Source organism: Ips typographus, linkage group LG4 (genome assembly GCF_016097725.1).
Source record: "Ips typographus isolate SLU linkage group LG4, UJ_Ityp_2.0, whole genome shotgun sequence".
NCBI lineage: Eukaryota > Metazoa > Arthropoda > Insecta > Coleoptera > Curculionidae > Ips > Ips typographus.
The window spans coordinates 10,124,607-10,150,812 of record NC_138425.1 but is presented as its reverse complement, the minus strand read 5'-3'; the positions used below and the strand labels follow the sequence as shown (position 1 = coordinate 10,150,812).

Below are 26,206 nucleotides of genomic sequence, written 5' to 3'. Positions count from 1 at the left end.
TAATCCTTCATCTCTCCCTTGTTACAGATGACAGGTTATCAGCTATAGGCTGGATTGATCCGCAAATAGCGTAAAAAGTTTTTTTAACTTCACGCTTAAAGCACTTCTTTCGAAGTTTGGTTTTGAGGCCTTTATTATAAATATTGTCCCGTAAGGAGTTATTTACACACAAATTACTGCAACTTCACTTAAGAGAGAAAATGTCCCTGTTTTTTTAACATTCAGAGGAATGACGGTTTAAGAATAAATAAACCAACATCGGTACTTGACAGAGACTACCGACTGAAATTGTATAATTATGATAAAATGGAGTGAGTTGTTTTATTTTAATGCATTAATGTAAGTATAATTATATCGTACTTATATTACTTAATTAGGTTGGAGTAAACATAACGGTTTGAAAATTGCTGAAATGTTCTAAAGAAGTAAGGTAACATGAATTTTCATCAAAAATGCTGATTAATAAAACATTTACTAGTATTTCCAATATTGTACAATACAACTAAGTTATGAAATCCAATAAAAGCGATTATTTCCCAGACCATTATCTGATTTGAAAAACCAACATAAAGCGAAACTCAATAAGAGTCCTTGTCCTTGTTCTCTGGTTTTACTCTTAAAAACCCATCTAAACATAAATATGTCAAAGAAATCTCCCCATAAAGCAACTGCTGATCGATACTTAACTGAATAACAGCTGTAACATAGCAAAAGTATATTCATGACAGGTAAGAGAAAGTGAAAAAAGTAAAATCTAATATGGATGGAATATGACTGGAATGGGACTGGTACGTATGTAATTTAGGAGAATTGAATTAAAAAAGTTAGTAGACAAAAATGCTAGTTATGGAAATTTAATATTCCAGTGGCTCCTATTTCAGTTCCTGGCGATAAAAATCGTTTTCTCTCTGATTCTTAATTTTTTAGTCCTTTTTTTTAGCTTTAGAAAAATTTAAATTCCGTTTGATCCTGTGATTCTAGAAAAAAGTAAACACAAATTGTAATTCAATACTAAAGAGCTTTATTTCAATTTTACACCGTAATCTTTAATATCTGAGCATCATTATAAAAAAATCCAAAACACATAAGATATGAAATAATTTTAGTATCAAAGATATACAAAAGTTGGTGCTGTCAATCCACCACCACCAAGCAACCCCATCAGTGTGAATCCGCCTTTTAGATCCTGATGAAGCGCAAACCGACTCGCCATCAGTTTCATCGGTGCGTTCGTAAAGGTGGTTCCACACTTACCAACCGCATTGCATTTTCCACACGTGCCGCGTTATTTAATTTGTTTACAAAACAAACACGTATGGAAAGTTTGTTTATGGATTTGTGCGACTCATTCTTGGATTACCCATTCGTATTGATGACTTTTTTTATGGTTTAAAAGGAGGAATGTGATGAAGAGGCGGTCTAATTAAGTAAGTGGACACTGAATTTTAGTATTTAATTAACTTAAATGTTGAAAAAAAATGAGAAGCTGGAACAGCCTTACCAATTATTATTGTTAAGTAGGTATTAACTAAGTTAAACTATCCCAAGACCAGTTGCATATGTCAGCAGTAATTAACTAGAAATTGATGAAGGATTATACAAAAAAACGTATAGAAGATGTATTTTTGCGCAATGGAGATTAAGGTCGTTAGAACCGCAAAATAGGAAATTGTTTATAAGACATCCTGAATAAGCTTTTTTACATATTTTATAAAAAGTGCCTTGCTATTTATAAAACATATTAAATTAGGTCAAAAAATACAGATTACTCAGTTCTGCTCTATAACAGTGCAAGTTGCTGAATTTGAGGTAGAAGAACGTTAAAAAGTTTCCCAAAAAAACGTGTTTGTATATTTTTGTCCATAATTATTAACAATGACTATAGTCTCAGTTCCGAAAAAATTTAAAAGGTAATTTGTTTCATTGGAATGTGTAGGCACCACACCTGTTAATAATTGATTTCATGTATTAGTTTTTTGTAAGTTTAATCGCAACAAGTTGCAGACAAAGTAACTGTATTCCAGAAAATACAGTTAACATTGTCAATTCACGTTCAATTCAAAGAGCCAGTTTATCAATTTCAAGTTATCAGAGTTAACTTCAGAGTATTCTCAGGTATTTTTCATAACAGAATTCGTAACTCAGTCACTTAAAGAAAACATGTTTCCTTTAAATTTAAGATAGTCAAAGTTACTGACCTAACTTTAGGAGTTAATTATAATTAGTTATATAAATTAAAACATTCAAAATTCAATCTTCCTTCTGAACATCTAAGTAAAAATTGTAATTGTTAATCATTTCAAATGGACTCATCCATATTGCGCTAGAAAGGCAAAGAAACCACCAACAAGTACCATTCTATTTAAATAAACAAAAAGGAAGCACCATCACCATCAATGTGCAATATGCTAAATAGAGTTCGTTCTCAATTAGAGGTGTAAATAAAAAATTTAAATTGAAGGTAGACACTTCGTATTCATTACGGATGCGTTGGATGTGCTTGATGACATGCAAATAATGGAGCTTAAGTACTTGTGATTCTAAAGGATAATAATATAATCATCACTTAGCACGAGATCTCATAGTACGATTATTTCTATTGAAGAGCGAACTTTGCCAGTAATCTAATTAGCTTTAAAAAATTTATGGGTATAGGTATTAGGAATAGATCTTATCGATCATCCTTTATATACTTTTGCTGTATGTTAATAGTGTTAAATCAAACTATCTGGGTAACCGTTAAAGACTAGGAAAAAGTGAACAAAAAACAACTGTTAACCAAGTGACTGCACCAAAACAAAGTGTATAGTTTGTTAGTTACTTCTTTTGTGATGTTTATGTTGTTGTATCGAAATGACAACTGTCTTAGTGCAGTTATGGTTTAAAAACCAGATTAACATTATTAGCTGCGACATGTATGGCAAACTACATGGGAACATTTAGCCTTGGTGCGGTACACGACTCATTGTAGTCTTCACATTTGGATGAACAGGGGCCGGAAACAATTTTTAATGAAATTTAAATTACCAGTCTGCTGCTACGTTTGTTATGCTTTTAATATGAAGTTCCATGTAAGTCTGTACATACTTTTTCAAACCCTAATTTCACACAGAACTGAAAACTGGTTTGGATTTTTCTAGTTAAAAGCTTAGTGAGGCGGTAACGCAAATAGAATTTTAAGCGTTTACTTAAAAGCCAAATCCTCCAAATAAACCCAGCTTTGTAGAAGACCGGATAAATCGTAAACCTGTAAATATTTACATCCAACTGTGTTTGTTCCGATAAATATCTTCAAGGGTCCTTAATTACTTCAACAAAATGCTTTGTTGTGATATAAACCATATTTTGTGATTAATCCAATGCAATAATATTTTTTCCAGTGGATGTTACATATGAGCATTAGTAACCTCAATAATAACTAACAACATGTGAGCGATCGCAACAAAATTACCGAACCCGTTAATAACAAAGTTACGCAAACTCAATTAAACAAAATGAATATCTCAGCTGGACTTCATCCGAAGAGAAAGATGTTTCCGTGTCACGCCTTCATAATCACTAGCTCTGGCAAAACCTTTACGGCATATCAGTGATTGTGTAGTATTATCTTCAGTATCCGTTGTTCCAACAACGCTAAATTAAGTTTCTTCAAATGGAGTTGCTGGTTTTCCTTACATGACCCGCGAGACCGGTGGCGGTATTTTTTTTAAAGACCTTTTCATCCATGATCACGAAAACCTTGAATTCGTGGCGCCGGGTTAGTGCCCTTCGTTTCATTGTTGCCGTATCTCAGACCCATATAAATTCACGATTTCCTGTCACAGAAAAGAAAGTTTTCAAGTTGATTCAGAAGGTTGATGAGTTGGTATTCAAATTTTGATTCAATCAAGGAGTTGGATAGTAAAAATTGGGGATAATCAAAGACTGAATAACCAACTTGGCAACATTTGCCATAAATATAGTACCTTGACTGCCACGGTCAGAGTTCAGAATGGTTTTTTTTTACCATGGGTTCGTGACGGCGTTTGCAGATCGCATCAGCACTGATTGTCCGCTCTAGGCTAGTGAGGAAGACCCACAATATTCGCATGAGTCCACATGAAGAATGCGTTTGGTTCAGGTTTCGTGATACTCTGTTAAAGACCTTCCTTAACTTAACCAGCGACTATTATTCTAAGCCCCCATTTGTTATACAAAACGATGCAAAAAAAAACGTGATAAATTGCAGGTGAGAAACTAGAAACCACCGGTTTAGTTGTAATTTGTCTTCCTGTGTGAAAATTAATTGAACTAGCTTGATTTACAGTGTCAAAGGTGAACGAATAGTTTTACTGCTTAACTAGAATTAACATCAATCCACTTTCCTTCCTTAAACTTCACTTAAGAGAATATGGACTTCTCCATATCTATTAGTTATTCAAACAGCTGTTTTATAACATGACAAAGAAAATAGTTGACCAATGATTTTAATTACTATAAGACCACCCATGTAAACTGTTATTATTTCAGTAGGAAATTAAGCGAGCTAATTTATACAACCGTCATTGAGATATCGGATCGATTGAAGTTGAAAGGATGCGCTGGACGTATCGTTAGTTAAATGAAATCGCCAGACGTGTCCGAGTTATCGTGGCAAATAAATCATTCGGTCTTTTTTTCTTCAACAATGCCGATATTCGCTTCTAACGTATTTAAAATGCAAATCAGGAAAAATGATACGTCTAGATGCGAGATTGTTGAACGTTATACGTTGAATACTGATTGATGCTGATTTTTATAAAGAATGTAAGTAAATTGCTCAATAACCATATATTAAGAACTGGTAAGCAGATTCCAAGTATAGTTTAGGATGTTTTTGGATTTATCCCTTATTATAAAATGACAAGAAATCATAAGAAATATTAAAAGTCACCATGATCGTCGTCTAAACTGTTAAGTAAACTATAATTCCTCTTAATATTTTGCTGGTTCTCCGGAATAGTGAAATGTTGTATTTAGATCAAAATTCAACCAGAAAATCTATCTGCACCAGCAGGAACAACCACTTATTAAATTAATTTAATAAAGTAAGATCTCAATAAAGTGTTGTTCCTGCTGATGTAGAAGTGTTTACTAGTTGAATTTTGATCTTAATACAATATAACAATTTTTGGAAATATGTCACTATTCTGGAGAATCAGCAACACCTTTTACACCTTTTACTAACGATTATGGAATTTAATTAATTAGACTGTATTCGAAGTTTTTATAAGCTTCCTCCGTACCATAGATTCATATCCATAGACAGCTACATTAATATAACCATTTGGCAACGTGGCTAAAAAATTGAAAGAAAAATCCCTGTCAAAAATATCCAGGGGGTAAAATGCTAATATTCCATAGATAGGGTAGATCCAAAAAGGTCGTGAACAACAATTAGGGTAGGTTAGTTACAATTTTGAAAGTCACTTCTCACAACACTGTTTTGAGGAAAAAAATTGGAATTCACTGTACGTAATACTGTTGCTTGCTTTTATATAAAAAAGGCGACTCACCAGTAAGAAATCTATCGATTAACTTAATTAACATTCAATAAACAAGAAGAGACATAAAATAAATTAATTATCCCATACACAAAGTTAAGCTAATAAATTGCCACTAAATCAGATTCAGACAATGCAAAAGAAATTTGAATGAAATTTAAATAACATGGTAATTTTTTTCAAAAAATAAATCATCACCCAAAATGGTTTTAAAATGCTAATTGTTGCTCTTGTACAGAAAAGGTCAAATATTTGATGCAAAATTTGTCATCAAACCCATTTCGAAACGTTGCACGCTCTAAGGTCAACCGGGCTGAAATACCGTTAGCAGCTCGGTTAGAAGATCTAAATTTTGATATGGGCTGACAACATTTCGTAAGAAAGCTTTTTACTACGCCGTACCCTAACATCGTTGGTTAAGGACTGAAATAAATCTTCAGATGATAGGGGAGATAGAAAAATATAAGTCAGTTACCTACCTTAGCAAGGACGTTTTGCTCGCTTTTGATGTATGGTTTTAGGTCGTATCGATGGCAAGTAGTAATTATTAGGAGTCTCAAGAAGATTTCTTGCTTCCAGTTTGTTTAATTACATTATTGTGCATGTTACACTAATGGTAAGTCAAAAATCATTTCCTGTGATTCAAATCGTGCTTTTTCTGATGTTCTAAACATTGTCATTGTCTGAGTTTACTAGGAACTGTGGACACCACGTGCGTTTGCACTGAAGGAGAAAATCAACAATGAATTTGTTGCAAAATGTCTTTTAAGGCTAATTGACTAACTGTGCCTATTAAGGAACAATAGTTCATTAACTTTGAAAAGCCGACATAGAAGAATTGTATAAAACTAGTTCTGATTAACATGTGTACGATTTATCTAGTTTTTTCATCCGGGGTTATTTTTATATTTGTTGGCTTTCTTAACCCGTATATTATTACGCAAGATGCCCTATCAGTCAACACAATCGACATCACTTCGGTAGGCGAAAGTATTTTGCAACGTAGGCTAATTTGTTTATAAATACGTCTGGCTGCTATACCATTTAGCGCCCTAAGTTGTCGCCTGTATGTAAATCTATTTGAGGTGGGTTTCTTTTTTATTGACTTTAACGTTTGATTAACGGTTCATTTAAGACAACTGTAACAAATGAAATGGTTCACATTCGCACGCAATAAACTGATTGATACAGAGAAAATGTAGGAAAGTTGTAGTTTAGCTAATGAGTTTTTTTAGGATACATTAAGATGATTAAGAGGTTCAATTAATTGGTCAATAAGCATAGTTCGTAAGAAATACCGGGAGAAATACTGAGATCTATAACGGATATCAACTTCTATACATTAATTACTAGCTACTGCCGTCAGTACAACTAGCAGAGGAATAACTTAAATTCTTTCATAGCCAAGAAATAAATATTCATTCTTGATTATTATGGTTGCAATAACTTGTTAATCACTTCCGTTTATTTGGGGCCGTATTAGTATTAAGAATTCAGTATACTCTCAAAACCATTATCTGCATGACCACATCCAATTTTCATAGGCATTTCCACAATGAAACCGCTAATCGAAAATTCCTTTTTAGGCCTCTACTCCACCGGTTATTAATTATTTCAACGTATTTAAAAATGTATTTCCATAGATAAATCTCGGCTTTTATTACTCTGGCCGTAATTGAAGCTGCATAGTCACTTGGAACTGCCATATTCCCTTCTTCAAGGTGCGTGGGTTTTAGCCAAGGCATTTCTATATAACCTTTTCACTGCCGTTCATAAATAATCCTTATTGGTAATCTACGGGTCTGGAAATTGTGCGGACAAATTGCCCAAGGGTGATAAATTTCGACTTATTTTCTAGCCTACGGTGGCTTTTATGTAAATTATCGATATGTGTAGTAAAAGATTTTTCTTCTCTCAGTTATTTATTTGACGTACGTAGACAATGGGGAACCATATGGTACGAGGACAAATTAATGTAACAGAAGTCGATGTAGATAATAAAAAATTGACCAAAATGTAAACATCCAGTAAATTAGCACTCAGCAAGCTATCGATTATATCTAATATTTATCATTCATTATAACCCGTCCGGCCATATTTCTAACGGAAGTTAGTTACTTTGGAATAATGTTAATTGAGATGTATCAAATTACAAAAAAAACTTTTGGTAAACTGTGTGACGTAAAAAAGTCACTTTCAAATGTAAATATCTCAATAGTGTTCGACATGTTTTTTGTTGAAATAAATTATACTGAACACATATCGACAAGAAATCTTAAAGAAAAAAATGAAACAAAACCTTAAAACTGTTTTAGGTGTGATTTTATGCACATGCGGGCTATAAAGTATTATATTTTATTGCCAGCTGGGTATGAAGTACACGATACGTTGTCGGCAACTTAGCAATAAGAACGCATAAAGCAAGTATCACCAGTATGGATGTGCATTTTGTTAAATCAGCTTGATGTCTTAATAGTTTGTATTTTAAATATTAGTATTGTCCGCGTGTTTTTATATTAAAACAAAAATTTGGAAAAATAAGTCGTTCAGTAAAGTAAAAGAGTCAGTACGTATTTTGTGTAATTTAGATGTTTTACTAAACAAAAACCTACCTAAACGTTAATGTATACCTATAATGCAATCTACTACAGCGTGAGAAACGACTGCATTAACGTTAACAATAATCATAATTATGAAAAAATCATACTGAAATTTGTATTACTCAATTAACCCGTAAGCTATTCCAAATGCGAGAATGGCTTAGTCTAATCCCCCCCAGTAATAACAATAAATTTGCAGTAATAATGAAATGGTGCCCTACGCCTATGGAAGTCAAACGAGTTCATAAAGTAAGCATCGAGTTAAGGTTTTAGGACATGCAACGGACCCGAACTAATTAATTCCAAGACGAAAATTTTATCGAGAATTGTAATTAACTTGTCCCGTTCTAGGAAACGGGTGCCATTCTTGAAAACGTATGAGGTTAACTCAGTCCAGAATGGTTGCAGTTTAGCTTTGATTGCGAGTGCTCAAGCACTTTCGAGATTTTCTGACTGACAAGAAATATAATGAGAAACTAAAATTTTGGACTCAAGAAACGAACTGTTGATATTACATAAGCTTAAATAAACATTCTATTTGTTCTGCGTTTTGCCAGTTAAAACCAAAGTTGATAGACACACACCTTTTTTAAACAAAAGCTTTACAAACAAAGGTAGAACACAATGCATCGTTTAAATAACACTCCAAGTAAATTGGTAGTCCTGTTTGTTTCCAAGAATTAAATAATTTCAAACAACTGGGTTTTGAATCACTTTGAATTACATAAAGCAATTAAAACAGCGCACCCATAATCAAGAAGCTGCATTACTGAATAATGACGTGTGATCCATATTATGCAAATAGGAGAAAACCACGGCATTTTGGAAGATTTATGCATACGAAGCCATTAATTAAGACAAAATTGCTTAACATAATTAGTTGTATAATAATGTGGTTCAATTAAATAACGGGTTTACAAAAAAATTAGCAGGAATATGTGCTACGTCTTGCGATGCGAGTAAATACAAATTACTTCCTACAATACTTTGAAAATCGATGGAAATACAAAAAATGACTTAATGAACCTTAAATTGATGGTGATGCTTCAGTAAGTTTAGAAAAAAGCAGAAAGAAGTGTCCATCAAATTTAACCTGTATTTTGCTGTCATATTTTGAACCAAAAAAAAAGTAAGTTACTTGTCCGCCTTTTATGGAAATTCTTCACTAACAGATTACATAATTTAACAACAAATTTCAGATCGTTAAAAGCTTTTACCACCTTAAGACTGGTTTTGAAACAAATTCAATATTGAGATGCAGACTATGAATAGTATTACTGTTCATAAAAGCACAATTTACTACATCATAAAATCAATCTCACTACCCTTTTAACAGCAAAAGATAATTGCATATTTTAGCTGAAACTTATGTAGTGTCACTGAAATCTGACAGAGATTCCTAGCTGAACAGCTACGTAAACTAGGCGTGTGGGATTATGTATACTTAAATAAACGAACATTCTTTAGATCAACAACTTGATACGAATGATGGATGTAGTACAGAAATGTAATGCAACTGGCTTTCGTAAAGTTGGTACAGACAAAGAAATGTATAAAGAGGATAGTTTATAGGTTAGCTGGCAGAGACACGGAAAATAAGCTTCTTAATGATTTTGTTGCATAAATCCCTTCAAAGGAGTTGCAAAGTCTTTAAAAGTTTACCAAAACAGTCTCTACTAATTGGAACGTAGCATTGAAAATGTCTGAAAACGGAAACTAAAGTTATATAATCTAAGTTATTTGTTATGTGCCTTTGTATTCTTGCTGGACATAAAAGGAAATATAGCTCTTTTCCTGCTATCTAAAACATTCTTATACGTCGAATTTATGATGTTTATCGTGCAGCAGCTAATTTTTACCTCAGAACGGGATTCCATTACTTTTCTGCTTCTATGCCCCCTGATGGTTTTACATACAACAAAATAACATTGCACTTGTGCAAAATTTCTATTATGTATGCATGCCTCGTATCCATTTGAACGAGGAATTAATTTCAGACTTGCAGGGACCACTTTTGTTTTCAGGGTCAAAAACAATTTCAATCTTCTTCTTCGGCCGTATTCCCTTGCGGCCAAATTTAAAATACCTATTAAGTCGAAGAAAGGAATTTTTTGGAGCTACGCCCAACCTCATTTTAAGCAGTCTTGTAACATGCTAGTACGATTTATTTTCGTTTACAGTTTGTTTACAATAGAACATATTTTTTTAGTTTAGTTGATTAGCCAATCCGGATTTGACTGCGCATTTACATTTACGGTTAACGTCCTGATATTCCTGTCTTGTTTCGATTGTAGAGAAAAAACGTTCGGAAGATATCAAAGAAAATCACCGCTACTGTGAGACCAAATGGAAGTAAACCGTAAGAATGGTTCAACGGAAACAGTGTGAGCTATAAAAATCGTTTAGTTTAACACGTTGTTTAACGGATTAAAACGCCACAAGTCGAATAAACACGTATTAAAGAAAATGTTAATATTCTGTTAAGATGCCAAAAATAAGATTCTTATTATTATATAATAAAGCGTGACGAAGAAACAATGTCCTGAAAGAAAAATGATGTAACGGATATCAAATTTGTGGTTTTTAGTGCTAAAATAGTGGGTACTATTTTGGATGCAGTGGAATGTATTTAAGTTCAGTTTATTTGATTCATTACTGTATGAATATTTTACTAAATGTTCTCAAATAATTATCATCTTAATGACCCAAATTCAAGAAATGCCAACCAGGTTTTAGGTAATAATTCAAAAAGTATCATACTTGAAGTAATTTTTACAATACATCAAGCATTACAAATCTCAGACCATAATAGCATGTTGATTCGTGTTTATCGTGTTCTAATGCTCTTTTTTTTTTAGAAACACTCTCGTTAAAAGTAAATCAGTGGATCATCATCCAAGAGTAACGCAAAAACTAGTGTTGATTCTTAATTTTGAGATTTAACACCACAACCGATTCTGCATGATGGTTAAGAACACCAGGTTCATCATTATTTAAGTAAATATGTTTGAATATTGAATACTCTCAACCTAAACATACAAATAAAATATGGTTAGACTGTTTTCTATTACTCATTAACTTGATTCCTCTAGTTAAGTATTAATAATTCTACAGTTGTCACAATAATTAAACATCCCGTATTATATTGAGCATATCAATACAATGAATTATAAATGTAAAAAGATTTGAACTACCGGAATAACATCCACATTGAAACTGTTAATACAATCATTATGGGAAGCATAAAAACTAATAATATTACTATTCCCATTATACCGGAAGATTTGATGAATCAGGAAGCATGTAAAATGTCATCAACTATACTAAGTAAGTAAGTATCTCTAAAAACTCGATCGTCTGCTTCATTACGAGACATTATACAACTTACTTGTTGCAGTTGAATAACCGCAACCAAGTAAAAACTCCTGCATTATTAATTAAGGATTATTAGTAGGTCAAAAAAAACATAATCAGTGCATTTTAATAATATGTTTTAACTTTACTAAATGTGCCAGATAATATTTAGTTGAATTTTTATATGCCTGATGGGTTAATAAATTTTATTACTTGCTTCTTTTTCAGGGTTTGTAATAAAAATAGCTGGTGTCAAACCAGAATTACATCTTGGAAACTGCGATCTTGAAACCTGAGAAAGCTAATGTAACAATCCCAAAAACGGTCAAGGAATTTAATTCACGTGGGGACTTGAGAAAGCTTTAATAGTTATTGTCTCATTTAAATGCTTCTATAACTTGTAAGTATTTTATTGAAGCGGAAAAAGGTCCTTTAATACTTGCAGAAAAATTACCATTACGAGCACCATATTTCATAATAATTAATTGTTTAAGTTGAAGTAATTATAGTAATAACTATAATAACGCTTCCTCCTTTTGCTACTACTTCTTGGAGTTTCGCATGTAAATAAATAACTATTCCGACTAAGGGATAAATTACCTTAGAGTTTATAATAATATACAGTGAAACCAACATTTACATGTCTGAGGGCATTGGAGTGTTCGTGGCAATTTTCTTTAGAGTAGTACGTTATATCATCGCATTACTGGGTGCCCATCCTAAAGGTAATTATTGCAAACAAACCGTAAATTGCTCGCAACTACTCATTAGCCCTCAGGGGCACATTAACCACTAACTTGTAAACGATTTTTTCTTTACTATACCAATTCTGTGTGGCAATTTTATTTTGTATTAGTCCGATGGTACAAATAAGTGTAAAAACTAATATGGAGTTAATTGTAAACAATGAGTAAGCACTTCAGTGGATTTTATTGTAAGGACATTATAATACTATTTTTTACTAGTTGCGGATAGAAATCTAAGAAAGTAACACGACTTCCTACTTTTTAAGCACACTTCTTTCTTATTCAGTAGAATTTTGCTAATTTGCACTGTAAAGTAGTTTAACAGCGGCATCACTTTAAACTTCCTAATAAATAATTCACGTCACAACCATCCAAATAAGTCCTAAGTATTCTTCTACTTGGTACTTTATACTAAGAGTGCAATTTGCCTCAGTTTAGTACTACTTTAGTAGTGTGCTTAAACAGCTACTAAAAGAAGGTTTTTAGCAATTTTTTTACTAAAGCGGTTTAAAGTGCAATGCAGAATTTAAACCAAGTTCCTAACTCAAAACAGTAGGTACACTATCCACAACTTCCTGGTTTAAGAGCTGCTTAATTACCCCGCTTTGTTCGTTTTACGGAGGTTTTGGCATAAATTATTAGAATTATACGTGACTAGCTTGTTGGATGTTTTAGGAATAAGAGTGGAAGGCGTAGCAATTAATTTGTGTTTTTAAAAAGGATACAACATCACGCAATTTAGATGAAATTGTGTAAGAATTATGCAAGCAGCCAATTATTAGGTGGTGCTTCAATCTTTTGTTGTAATTTATGGATTGATCAATTCAGCAAATTTTGGTTGTGCCAAATATTTGGTTATGGTGAAACCAATTAAAAATTTGCCAATTGGCATTGGTAATTTAGTAGGCAAATTTTGCATTGGCTTAAAATTTTTAAATATGGACGTAAGTGGTGTTTCTCACTGATGATCATTTCGTATAAACTGTATCACAGAAATGTTTCTGTTATAACTTTTAGATTGACCCTGACCATATATTCTAAATTAAATTACTCATTTTGGATCAATCTAATAGTAAAAAAAAATAAACGACCCAAGATCAATCATTCATTAATAATAGGTTAAACGAATTTGAAAATTGGTGTGAGGTTTAATCGCTTTGAATAGGGATAATAAACTACAGAAAGTTAGAATTGAACATCTGCCCGTGGTCATGGTCCGATAAACGTCAGAGACCGTTGGAACACTGTTGGTCATACGGGAAGCGTGTCGAATAATGGGCACTTTATATTCCCTAGTGGGGTTTTTGTTCTAATTCATGGATGAAATGTTGAAGAAAGGAAGAAAGTGCTATAATAGGAAGGAAATGGGAGGATGGGAATGTAGCCATCAGGTCATTCCCCTTTGCCACAAAGGTTTATAGGGTTACGGACATAAATTTGAACTAGACTAGGTATAAATCCCATAAAATGGCTCTTTGAACCTAAAAGCGGTCGACGAGCATTGAAACCTACGCAAACATTCTTTGAATACCGCATAGACTATGATCGACAGGTCAACCTTATGATTGACTAAAAATTGTTTAATTTTCCATACGGGATTGATTGTTGACCTCTTTCTTCGTACAAATACCTTGCCAAGCAACTTTGCAAACAAATCCATATTAAATTCGACAGCGGAGTGGATTTGATTTAATAACGTTATGAGACGTAAGGCGCCGCAGTCTTTTGATATGTTGATCTGTCAGCGTTCTATGATTTATCGATGGTTAGTAATAAATTACATATGTTTAAATATAAAATTGCAAAAAGCGAACATTGCAAAAGAAGTGATTTTTTTATCAGACAGCTTTGTCAGTTTTGGATGCCTTTTTCAGCAAACCTATGACATTGAACCTATTATACTGAAAATGTTCAATGTACAAAACCGTTGCAACAAATAATAATAGTCTATTGTTAGTAATAACAATGAATGGCATGCTGAAAATTCTAAGATAAGAAACTGTTTCAAAAGGTTTAGTGGTTAATTACATTGGAATTAAATTAAAATTTTCCCAACTAAATTGAATGCCTGTCGTTGTAATAGCTTTTTAATTCAATTAAATTGAATTTATGCATGATTCCTGATAAACTGATTGTTTATTTTAATTTACAATGAAACAAACCTGTTAAAAACTTAATAGTAGCCTAGAAATGGTCTAGAATGAATGAAAAATGATTACCTTTTATAATGTGTAAAACTTGACACTTTTACAATAATAAAATGTTGAAATTCTTTCACGTTGGTAGATCAGTAGTAACCTGGAGTTAACTTACCTTTAATTTACTTGTATAAAAACAGCAATTAGGACTTGTGAAAAATAATTAATTGGAACATTTTGTTCATTTCTCATTATCTCGTTGAACCTGTTTGTGGAACACTTTATGAATTAGTCTTAATAATTCTGCACCCACAGCAAATTAAGTAGAGTTGCGTGCAAGAATTATTAATGTATTTGCGATATTAAGAAGACCTGTTGTAATCAGTTATGTAAGCAGTAAGAAGCTTATTGCAGTCTTGTTTGTTACTGCTAAAAAACGTTAAACAAATCACAGTTCTATCAGAGATATTTTCATTCACATGAATCAAACTATTTAAAATACAATTCCAAAATTATTGTTTGTCAGATAACATGTTATTGTCATCAGTTTTTTTAGTCAACTTTTTTGATAAAAATGAAGCTCTTTACCTTTTCTGTCTAGCATATTCCGTAATCCATTAAAGATAAAACTGAAAACCCGCTCCTAGTATCCCAGTACTAAAGCAACACACGCATCAGATAATGACTAAAATGTGTAAATTTATTAGGATTGATAGAATTAATTTTATGTAAAGTTAATGGTGTCATTTACATAGAAACAGCTGTTCACTGGCTTGCCGCAAGCAGCAAACACGACATCTTCATCAATTCAGTCTTAACGCGTTTATTTAATTCCTTGTGGAAAACGACAATAACCAGCTAAACTGTTGTTTTTTTATTTCAGATGGAATTTTCAATCTTGGCTGGGTTTTTGATCCCGCAATTTACTGTTGAGATGAAGACATGACTTCACCAGCTCCTACAAGAAGTCCTACTCGTTCAAGAAGTCAGGCTAGTCGACGTCCCAGAGCCTCCGTTCAATCAGATTGTCCTCCAGAGCCGGACAGTGAACCTCCTGGAAATTCCAGTCCAGGTTTAGGTCAACGTAGCGTTTCCTTAGTAAGTGTTCAAATTTACCGACCGTAACAAAGACGTTAACGTACTAAACCAAGCGAATTTTTAATCTCTACCATACAGATTGCAAGTCATATGTTTATAATTTATGAAGCTTCAATGGAATTTGTCCAGAGATAAACTATTAAACTTTGGTTGTGCTATTTTTAATTTAATAGATGTTTTTTTTTCAGTAATTTGTATTAACATTGACGGTGCTTTTTATCTTGCAAGTCTTTGGCAGACCGTGATACGAAGTTTTATAAAGATCCTAGTCATATTTGCTAATTACCTGATTAATATATAGGATGGCAAAAAATAATGAATATTACAACCAAAGTTCCGACAGATTAAAAGATAGTATTCTTGGTACACTTTTACAGGTTTACAGTTGGATCTTTTGTTAATTCTTCCCAGTTTTGGATTTAACAAAATGCTACAATCTAAGTTTCACTTAGCTAAGTTTTTGATTTGAAATTACACTTATGGTGAAACATATGTGCCCCATTATTTATTTGGACAAGCTATGCACGGTTATTTTAAAGTTATGTGCATCTTTTATCATTGAAGCAAATCTAATGTTCAAGACCTGCAGAGTTATTCCAATATGCCATCCTGGCAATAAATGCATATTTTCCTTTAACGTTATCGAAGCCTAGTCAATATACCATGAACATTTCATAGTCGCGAATACCACGACCAGGCAAATAACCATCCATGACATAAGTCTGTTCCCTTTTACGATGCCGTAAAATTAGCTTCAATTCAAGAAAATAGCAATTAAACTCGAGTGACGGAAGAATTTCATAAATCATAGAATCGCAAATCGGAAGATTGGTTTCTTGAAAGATACGATGTAACAGAAATATGTACGTACAAGGAACTCGTTCTTTGAAACTTTGAAGTTTAGTAGATACTGTCATGGAACTGTTCGCATAAATATTGGTCGGTTCTCCTTATTGGGTTCAGGTGGGGTTCGTGAATTTTCGTCGTAACTTTGAGCCGGAGCTATAAAAAAAATGTTGGGAACCGTACAACCGAACTGGTTCTGATTTTCGTCGGGATACGATATTTTTAAAGAGATTAACTGGTTAACTGTTCAGGTTAAACATCAGTTAGTCGAAGTAACGACATCGTTCAAGGGTATTAATAGCAAGATGTTATTTTAATTAAAACTCAACAGATTAATATGTTTTGTAACGTTACTCGATCATATTATTTAACAATCTATTTATTTGCGGTATTTTTTTACACTTCCTCATATTTGTAGTAAAGGAATAAATTAACCGACCAGCCAGACCAATATTTCAGGAAGATTATTGCATTGGGCGGATGTTGCTGTGCCAAGGCTACAAAGGTTGACTAGAACAGTGATAAGTATGAAATATGGCAACGTGAATCTGGTTTTCTATTACCATAAGGGCCTTAACGAGAACCGGTTATTAATGTCCCTGTTTATCTCTCTCAAAGTGCTTGTTATTTTTATTTAAATGTGATAATGCTTTACGTTTCAGGTGACACTTAAGTTAGATCCCACTTACTTTCCGCCCACCATTTTGTTTAATGGAAAAATCAGATGTCAATTGGTTACAAATAATGTGACCCTTCAAGAAACTTTGATAGTTCCAGTGTTCGGACTTAAATATTTCTGCGTCTTTTTATCTCTAACTTTCCAATTCAGTATATGCAGTTCATGCAAAGTGCAAAATGAATAATAGTGTTGCATACTTGCGTGAAGATGATTAAAAAAAATTTTTGATTACTATTAACACTATCAGCATAATAAAGCTTTTCTTGTTGACTACCATAAAAATGTTCTCGATTACTCGATATTCAGCTAGTCACTTGTTAATCACCAAGTTTGGTGGATACTATAACAAACAATTCTTAGAACTTTTGAGGCATCAAATATGAAAAAAACTCCCATGACGTATTTTGAAAAGCTCATAAATTTCCCGCATTTTTTCCACTAACAGGCATGGTAATCAAAAGATTTATGTATTTTTTAATTAAGCTTGATTATTAAAATGTGAGGAAACTCTTGACAGTTTAATGATATACTATCCCAGATGGATTACAGTTTTTGTTGCGGCCTCTAATATAAATAAGTTACTGACTGTATTAATAAGTTTTCCTCTTAATTCTCAATTCACTCACTCGAAACTGATACAGTTATATCATCTCCTTATGCTAGTGTTAAGTGAATTTTTTTCTACTAACTAGTTTTTTTAAGGTCAATCAAGCTTATTGAATATTCCTTTCAAATGCCATCATTACCGTCAAATCTGAGCTGGGTAATTGACAGACTATAGCAAAGCTGATTTGTTGAAGTTTTTTCTCATCAGTTTTACCAACGCCATAACCACATCGCGGAAATTAAAACCGTTAACAGGATCTACAAATATTATTAAAAGTAATAGGTGTTTAGAGTTTTTGAACTTTATGGCTTTACAGTCATAAACGTGAGTAAACATTACAAATCAAAGGTGCAGCTTTAACTTTTTCGTTCAGTCTAAGTAAAGAACCATAAAAATATGATGCAGTCGTGTTTTAGTTAATAATTTAGTGAATATGTTTTCTTTGGGGAAAAAAGTGCATTTAGTTACTCAGAAAACAGCTAGAATGTAATTTTTGTTTTTTTTTCCAGACCACCCTGCAACCAACTGTAATCCAACCCAGAATGGCTCAACTTGAAACACTGGAAGCAAAGGTAAACCAAAAGCAAAAAATAGTGCGTTTGATCTTAATGTCTTAATGCAACCTTTATAGCTCTTGTTTAACATACAATGCCTATTCTCTGATTCTTATTTAAATTTTAATATTACTCTATTATTCTGAATGTCAATAATATGCGTTGCATGTCCTATTACTGTAATAATATTTGTGTATGCAATCTGATGAGGAAGGTCATAATTCTGTTGAAAGTATATTGCGACCGCAATTTTTTTCTCCGGATGTTATAATATTACGTTTGTATAAATTAACCACTTGCATTAAGCTATAAATTCACTTCCGAATATTATTTTGACTTCATTTTTATGCACAAACGGATTTAACGGATTACACAATAAGACTCACCCCTTCGCGTTTAAAAAAAATACAAACTGGTAAGGGTTGCCTTATTTTGAATAGCAACTCGTCAGGTTATCCTATTATTAAATTATAGCGTTCATTCAGAAGGGTGGCAAAAGGGTGAATGCAGTTAACCAGTTTTTAATTATGATGTAATTCTGTATAAAGCTTTCCTATTAATCAAGGTGGGTCATTGACCGGAAGATCAAAAGTTATTATCGAAACGATTAATTTCAAACCAGCATTAACTCAATTACAATATTTTTGTGATAAATGATGCGTTAAAAAGACGTACCTAGACCAGGTGTAGAATTTTTAATTTATTAATAATTAACACCTGAACGGCCAGAAGTTGCTTGCAAACTAGTTTAATAAATTACTTGAACTCTAGTCACACTTGTTTATATCACTGAAATTGTCAGCCAGTGCATTGGTTTAGCAGTTTCGTTTTTTAGAGGTTTTAAACTCTGTTATTAAAAAACATTATCACTCTATTAGTATAAATCCACGCACTCAAAAACCAGTTTTAAATGGTTGTTTTTAGTACTATTACCATTACATATAAGAGATCGGAATGTAAAAGCTTTTAAAAGATACGTACTGATTCCGAAGGTTTTAGCAGTCCATCCTGGTGATATTTAATAATTTCCATTTTTACAACTTTGGTCTAATAATTGATTAAACCACAACTTTAATAATCTTATGGTATTAAAACTACCAACTGTATAAATCCAATTTTAACGCTTTTTCTTGCATCACAGTATAAATTTTTAAATTATACTTAGCTGTAATCTTAAAGCAGAATCTACGACTGCAATCTATAAAAACACAGTTTAACATCGTATTACAAGCCATAACTTAAATTGATACATGCGTAGCTTATAATCTCGATGATCGAATAGATATATCGAATATATGCATAATTATGATATTGCTTTGTTAGTGCCAACCACAAACCTTACATAACCCCGTTAAATGATATTACCAGTTTCATATAATATTAAATATTCGAGAAAACCAGAATGATGAATCATTATTTTGTTGAGGTGCGTTCTTAACTATTACGAACTGGTAAAAAGGTAATTGAAAAAGCAAGACGCAATAATTTAAGTGGTACCCCCAGTCTTTTATGGTTTTTTAAATATACCAACAGAATAAAAATAAACTCCTGGTCCCATCATCTCACAGCACGACCACTATGCAGGGGTTCCAGTGTTATTGTTATATTAACTACCGACAGAGTGGGTGGCTTCAGGTTTTCAATAAAAAAGTTTTCTATATAACGCCTATAAGGACTATAAAGGATGCGTCTGTAAAGAACTATTTGTTACCAGCACCAATATACAAGGTGTCCTCTAGAAATTTGTTATCATTAAATGGATTTCAGATGGCTAGTATTGAAGTATCTCTGTCGAACACTCCAAGAAGAAAAAAGATCAACACTGGTATCCTAAACTCATCAATCCGCTCCATACCTAAAGAACTTGCCGCCAAAGAGTTGGAGAATCTTCGTAATGCTTTAAAAGATAAAGAGAATATTATTCAGAGCTTAAGGGGACAATTAACAGTGCCAGGCTTAAGGCTAAACTCCATTTTAAATGGTAAGTTAACACTAAAGGTATTCTAGTGGTCCTAAAAGTTTATAATTTTAGGTAACAGTAATAATAGTAACACTAATGGTATAAACAATAATAGAGAGTTAACCGAAGTGGAAAAGAAACAGGCTGAAGATAGATTAGGAAGGCTGAAGACTGACATTGATAACAAACGATTGGCTATTAAAAACTTGAAGATGGCATTAGAAAGACTGGATATTACTGAGTAAGGTCACCTGTGCAATTTAGTCAATTTCCTACTATGATTTTTGGTGTAGCAATATAGATGTTCGAATTCAGCAAGCTGAATTGGAATACCAGTTAGGTAGGGAAGAACTGAACTTACTAACCCTTTTAGAAGAAACAAGAGCTCTGCAATTGTGTATTGAAGAATCCAACAGATCTTCAGCTGAAAACAACACTTTACACAGGTAATCATTAATATTAATAGTTAAATAACACTAACTCGTATGTTTCAGTTGTGTAAATGATTCAGAATATGTGATACTACAAGGAATAACCATAAACTACGACCAAAAAAGCCCAAATTTTGGTGCGGGGCAAAGAGAAAATTTGCCCGGTTTATGGATTGATTGGGCTCTTGAGGATACAGGTTTAGCAAAAGGAGATAGGTAAGACTAATAGTAAATAAAATAAAAAGTCAAACAATAAGAGCGCAAAAAGAGTCAAGGTACCTAAGCATTCGCCCAACCACATATCCGGTCTTAACGTACAGGTCACAATAGTACCTACAACTGAATAAGATTATTGTCTGCCACTTAATGCGCTTTTAGCATTACCATATAAGTGTATTAAAAAATGCAAAATAGAGCAGCAATAATAATTTTTGAATTTTAAACTTAACCAATATGGGCAAAACTGGACAGCAAAAACAAATTAAAAGACTCACCAAACAGAGTAACGACTACATTCCTTACAGCAGTAAATTCTGTAATAAACGCGGTTAAGTTGAGATTTTTACATTGGATAAGAATAAACAATTGGGCAAGTAAACGTACTCAAACAAAGCCAAAAATCTAGATCAACTTTTGTAACGCAAGTACTTAAATCATTAAGAAATAAATTAGTAGATGTAAAGGAAAAGTGCCGCACTCTCCCATTGTTGTTCAAAATTATGTACAAAAAGTTTAATAAGACAATGGTCCTCAAGATGTTGGGCATTTAAATTACCTCTGGGAAAAAATCGTTCTCGTAAAGTACTGTTGGTAATGCGTAACTGCGACTTTTAACAATACTCAAGAATATCTGCTAATTTTATAATGACTGCAATGTTCAGCAATATAAAGAACAAGAGTGAGAACGCAAGAAATTAAGCATTAAAGGGTATGTGGTAAGTCATAAATGAAGTAATAGAAGCTTAAAGACTACTATTTAGAATCACTAAAAATTGTTTGAGTAGTGAAATTCGAAACTTTGTTATAATTTATTATATTACATTGTAACATAATATCTTCATTTCTGCCTTTACACCTATTTACATCTAAAAATTATAAAAAATAACTGAATTAAACCTTTATAAGCCCAATGGATTCTTATATTATTTAAAAAGTAACCACTTTTTGCAGACTGATTGAAGTTAACGGTAAGATAGTCCTGACAAAAACCAGAGAGGATTTAACCAGACTGCTAGCAGCTGCTCCCGATCCTGCTAAACTGGTAATTTTGAGAAAACCCGCAGAAAATGGTACAGTTTTACCGGTTTCATCCAGAACTCCCACTCAAGAAGTCGTAGCTCTTAGGTCTGAACTTGAAATTGTCAAGGAACGAGCTGAAGAAGCGCAGCGAGTTAAGGACGGACTGAAAAGTGATAACATTCGACTAACTCACCGAATATCTTACCTGGAGGAACAGGTTAGTTAATTTTTTTTTTGTTATGGTGGTAACGTATTAATATTTGAATTTTGGTACAGGTTTCCGAGCTACTTAATAGGAAGTCAGAGTCGGAGAACCAGAAAGTATCCCCCACGCCAGTGATCTCAAAATCCAACCAAAATGTAACCAATATCAACATAACCACGCAGAACTCTCCAGTTTCAACCCACTCTAGCCTTTCCGGAGAAATCCAAGTATTCCAGAAAGGACCTCAAGTAACAGCCTTAGTTACGAACGTGCCAAATATTGAGAAAGACTCCATCACTATAAGATCAAGAAGCAGTTTGTCCAACGTCTCTAATACTCATATACCCGCTCCAAGTCCTCAACCAGACTATCCTACCAAAATTGAACGTCACAAGTCTCCAAGAAATGGCATTAAATCTCCTTTAAGAGAAGGTTACGAAAGCTCGGAGAAAGTGTCTTATCGAAAACATCACCATCACCGAGAAAAAGATTACAACTCTGAAACCAATTCTAACGGAAATCACCGGACAAACAGGAAAATTGAACACAGGTATTCGGCTGATTTCTCGAAAACGAATTCAGAAAAAGACTACCGCAATTCAGATATTGTGGACCAAAGTTACAAGAAAGCGACAAAGATAATCCAAGAATTGACCAGAACTAATAAAGAAACTGGTCTATACGAAAAACATCGTCAACGATGTATTACAGCTTCTGAGAAGTACAACGCCGACATTTTGAAGCATTACAACGCAAGAAAGTCCACTTCAGTGTTAGATTTCCGATCTGAAGTACATATTGGACCAAAGTATTGCGATTCGCGTAGTGTGGAAGAACTGGACGCTCCTGAAAGTCCTTCAAAGGCCATCAATAAACTGTTTAAGAAGGTCCAGGCATCCAGAAGTGTGAAATCATTAGACTTTGACAGCGATTGCAACTCAACATCAACACGTAACGGCTACAAGAGTACTGATTACAACTCTGAAGCAGACAATAATAGGAAACATCCTTCATATCAAAACTACTACGATCATAATGGAAAGCAAAGACCTACACCACCTAAAAAACCTCTTAGACTGTCCCTACACAAAACACACAGCTTACAGTCAGTAGAGTCCCCTAACCACACAATAGAAGTGCAAAATGGAAAGTCGGAATCTAGGAAACGAAACTATAAACAAATAAACTTGGATAATCGAGAATCCAACGATTATAAGGATCAAGTTTTGTGGAATTGTTATAGGAGGACCTTGGATAATGGAGTTGAACAAGGAACTTGGTGTTGAAGCTATTGATGTGCAAATATGTAAATACTGGTTTAAGTTTTTGAGAAAATAACATGCGAATTAATTTGTACAATAATAGTTTCATGTTATAGTACAAATTGACTATTTAATAGATGTTTGTCAAGTTTATGTGTGATTAGAGGAAGACACTCTTGTTATAGATATATCTGGTAGTTTTAAGAAAAATAGTAAATTAAATGGAATTTTCAACCAAAACACTTGCTGTGTATTACTAGTTACAAATTTGGTTACAAAATTTTCACAAGCAATTTCCTAAAAATACACTTCAGGCTTCGTTGGTATATCACGTTTAGCGTCATCCAATTTATTCAAGCTTTTCAGGAAGTTCTTGAATGCCAACGAACTGCTTACTAGTCGTTTCGGTTCAGCTTCGTCTGAATCAGTTAAGTCCATATCTTGGACACTTTCCGCTCTTCCTCTAATATTTCCTAGAAAACGTGCCTTTTCTTGCATTTTGGTCGCCAAAGCTTGAATCTGCAAAATAATCTGTCATGTATTAGTCACCAAACAAGTTGCAATTATTACCTTCGCAAATTGATTTTTGTTTTTACCAATCAATTCAGTGACACGATCTGACCAATATCTTTGTCTAGGACTGTTTCCACTAGAAAACTCACTGAATGTTGTTCCTGAATCTGCCTCAAGTCCATGTTGAGAATCTGTAGTGTTGTCTATCCCAGATAAGCTTAGTTCAGACTGATCAAACATTTTAATTAGTAACTAAGCTTAACCATAAAGCATTAACAATCAACCTCAAGCTGATTGAAATCTCTGTTACATCCAAACTCGTTGCTGCTATGCAAGTTTAAATTTTCTAGATTTTTCTCCAACTGTCTTATTTTCTCTTGGATTTTCTTCATGTCAAGTTCAGTTTGGGACACTGAAGCCAACACATTTGCAGTTTGCTATTAACATGAAAATTATAGAAATAATTTAAAAGTAACTGCTTTTAGGAAACCACCTGAACTCCATTGGGAATGTCATTTTCAGACTTGTCATAGTTAAATCGTTTGATATAGCAAATTTGCTTCTTATCAGCCTCAACATCCCTCTCTGGTAAATTATGGTTGTTATTGTTATTGTACATGTTTTGCTGAGAAGCCATGTGTCGTTCATGCAATTTGTTGTATTCAATCTCCAGCAATTTCAGCTTCTTCTCCAGAATTTCTTTGTCTCTGCTTACTTGCTCCAATTGTTGGCTAGTACGGGAAATTATTTGTTTAGTTGCTCCAAGTATGAAAAGCTCTTAACATACCGTAGTTCTTCAACATTTCCAGTGACCTCCTCAAGTCTAGCCAAAGCAAATTTCTTAGTTTTGGTATTAAACTTGAACTCTTTAGTTGCATTTTCCAGTTTTTTAAGCAGCGATGCCTTCTCTTGTAGTAACTCTTCCAGCTGCTGTTTGGCCGCCCTATTTTCTTTCTGAGCTACTGCCAGTTGTCTGGAAATTTCCTTCTTTTCCTTGTTAACCGAGTCTAATTTTCTGGATAAAGCAGCGTGCTCTTTGAGGGAAGTGGTCTGGAGACGGTGCAGCTCTTCTCTGAGTTTGCTGCACTTGAGTTCCAGATGTTGTTCGGTGCTATAATATAATCAAATATTTGGAGAGAATATGGTTAGTGGCAGAAAGTGACTCACCTTAAACCAGGGCTTTCGCACATATAAACTTCTTTTCTGAAAATGGTTCTACAAGTTTTGGACGTCATATCAGTAGCACTGGATAAGTTGCTTCCACTTCTCTTCATTAAGAGGTTTGGGCAGCTTTTTTCTATGTCCAGGAATGATGACGCCTATAAATAATAATGGATTTACTCTGCTCTTTGTCAACATATTCAACAAACTACTACCTGACTGTGGGGAATGTTAGTATCCGATACTCTGCCTAAAGGTTTCACCATAACTGGAATTCTGCTTAAACTGCCAGTGTTTTTTATATATGGGTTGGGAGAGCTCAACGTTGAACATATTCTCTTGTTTCTAATGGATTTGTCACGTTTATTTTTACGAAAGGAAGAATTTATGTAAAAACCTGTATGAGTTGTAGGCCCCCCAACAAATCCAAATCAAGCTGCGACCAAGTGAACACAGAACAATTGAGAGTACAAACGTCACAGCGTTCCATATTATCAACGACCAACCGAGTTTGACTCCTTTGTATTGTATTTTGTTAAGATGTGGTTCTAAATGCTGTTCAAGCTTCTGAACTATCACTGGTTTTTCATATAGTTCGTCAAGTTCTGCAATACAAAATAGAAAAAGTTTGTCAACAGTATATTTGTAGTTACCTTCAACTAATTTATTAAAATAGTCTGGATAAAGCATAGAGAAAATTGTCACGTTTAAAACAAAAATTCATTAAAAACAGTCAATTTGACATTGAGCTACGCACTTTTCTATAGTTTATCTTGAAGCTGTATTTATGGAGTAAACTTTACCTTTACTGTATCTTTGAACATTAGTAATTCCGAGAAAATCTGAGACACACAGTAAAATCCAGAAAACGCATCCATAACCTACGAGTGCTTTCCAATAAATTCGCATTTTTGGTTTTTGACAAAGAACGTGGGGAAGCCTATTTTGCTGAATGTCCACTAAACAACTTTACAAAAAAATTAACAAAAACTGGACAAAAATTACATTGAAATGTAAATGGACGTGGAGTTAGAAGTGTGTCAGTGTCATGGAGATATTTTTAACAAAGAAGGTGTTTCTATAGGTGCATGACTTGCATATACCATTTTTATATGGTTATTGAGCAGTAAAGTAAATCTACTCAAAACCAACAATCTGAAATTTTTTTTTCAAGAATTCTCAGTAACTGAGTAACGTGTAACAATAACAATATCCGCTGATACTACAACATTATGCAATTTGGTTTATTAAATGAACCAAACCTAAATATTGACGCTAAGTGAAATTTTTG

At 33.4% G+C, this 26,206-nt stretch overlaps 2 protein-coding genes across 5 annotated transcripts; one reads left to right on the top strand and one right to left on the bottom strand.

Moving 5' to 3' along the window:
• The first annotated feature begins 1,205 nt into the window (after positions 1-1,205).
• Positions 1,206-23,481, top strand: sprt (PDZ domain-containing protein sprite). Of its 3 annotated transcripts, none has more exons than XM_081978744.1 (9): positions 1,206-1,427; positions 15,244-15,458; positions 18,100-18,162; positions 19,912-20,125; positions 20,177-20,345; positions 20,398-20,550; positions 20,599-20,751; positions 21,706-21,991; positions 22,051-23,481. In XM_081978744.1, exons 2-9 carry the CDS (start codon positions 15,303-15,305, stop codon positions 23,263-23,265), a joined length of 2,409 nt encoding a protein of 802 aa, XP_081834870.1. In that variant the 5' UTR covers positions 1,206-1,427; positions 15,244-15,302; the 3' UTR covers positions 23,266-23,481. The 3 variants fall into 3 exon arrangements, with proteins under 3 accessions (XP_081834870.1, XP_081834871.1, XP_081834872.1); XM_081978745.1 differs by lacking the exon at positions 1,206-1,427 and adding an exon at positions 4,630-4,785; XM_081978746.1 differs by lacking the exons at positions 1,206-1,427; positions 15,244-15,458 and adding an exon at positions 16,812-16,829.
• LOC145728483 (uncharacterized) lies at positions 23,469-25,977 on the bottom strand. 2 transcript variants are annotated; one of them, XM_081978747.1, is made up of 9 exons: positions 25,719-25,977; positions 25,313-25,520; positions 25,131-25,260; positions 24,922-25,073; positions 24,542-24,865; positions 24,248-24,485; positions 24,039-24,191; positions 23,812-23,982; positions 23,469-23,760 (listed from the first exon to the last, which is right to left on the bottom strand). In XM_081978747.1, exons 1-9 carry the CDS (start codon positions 25,822-25,824, stop codon positions 23,539-23,541), a joined length of 1,704 nt encoding a protein of 567 aa, XP_081834873.1. In that variant the 5' UTR covers positions 25,825-25,977; the 3' UTR covers positions 23,469-23,538. The 2 variants fall into 2 exon arrangements, with proteins under 2 accessions (XP_081834873.1, XP_081834874.1); XM_081978748.1 differs by lacking the exon at positions 25,719-25,977 and adding an exon at positions 25,569-25,620.
• Positions 25,978-26,206: the final 229 nt, after the last annotated feature.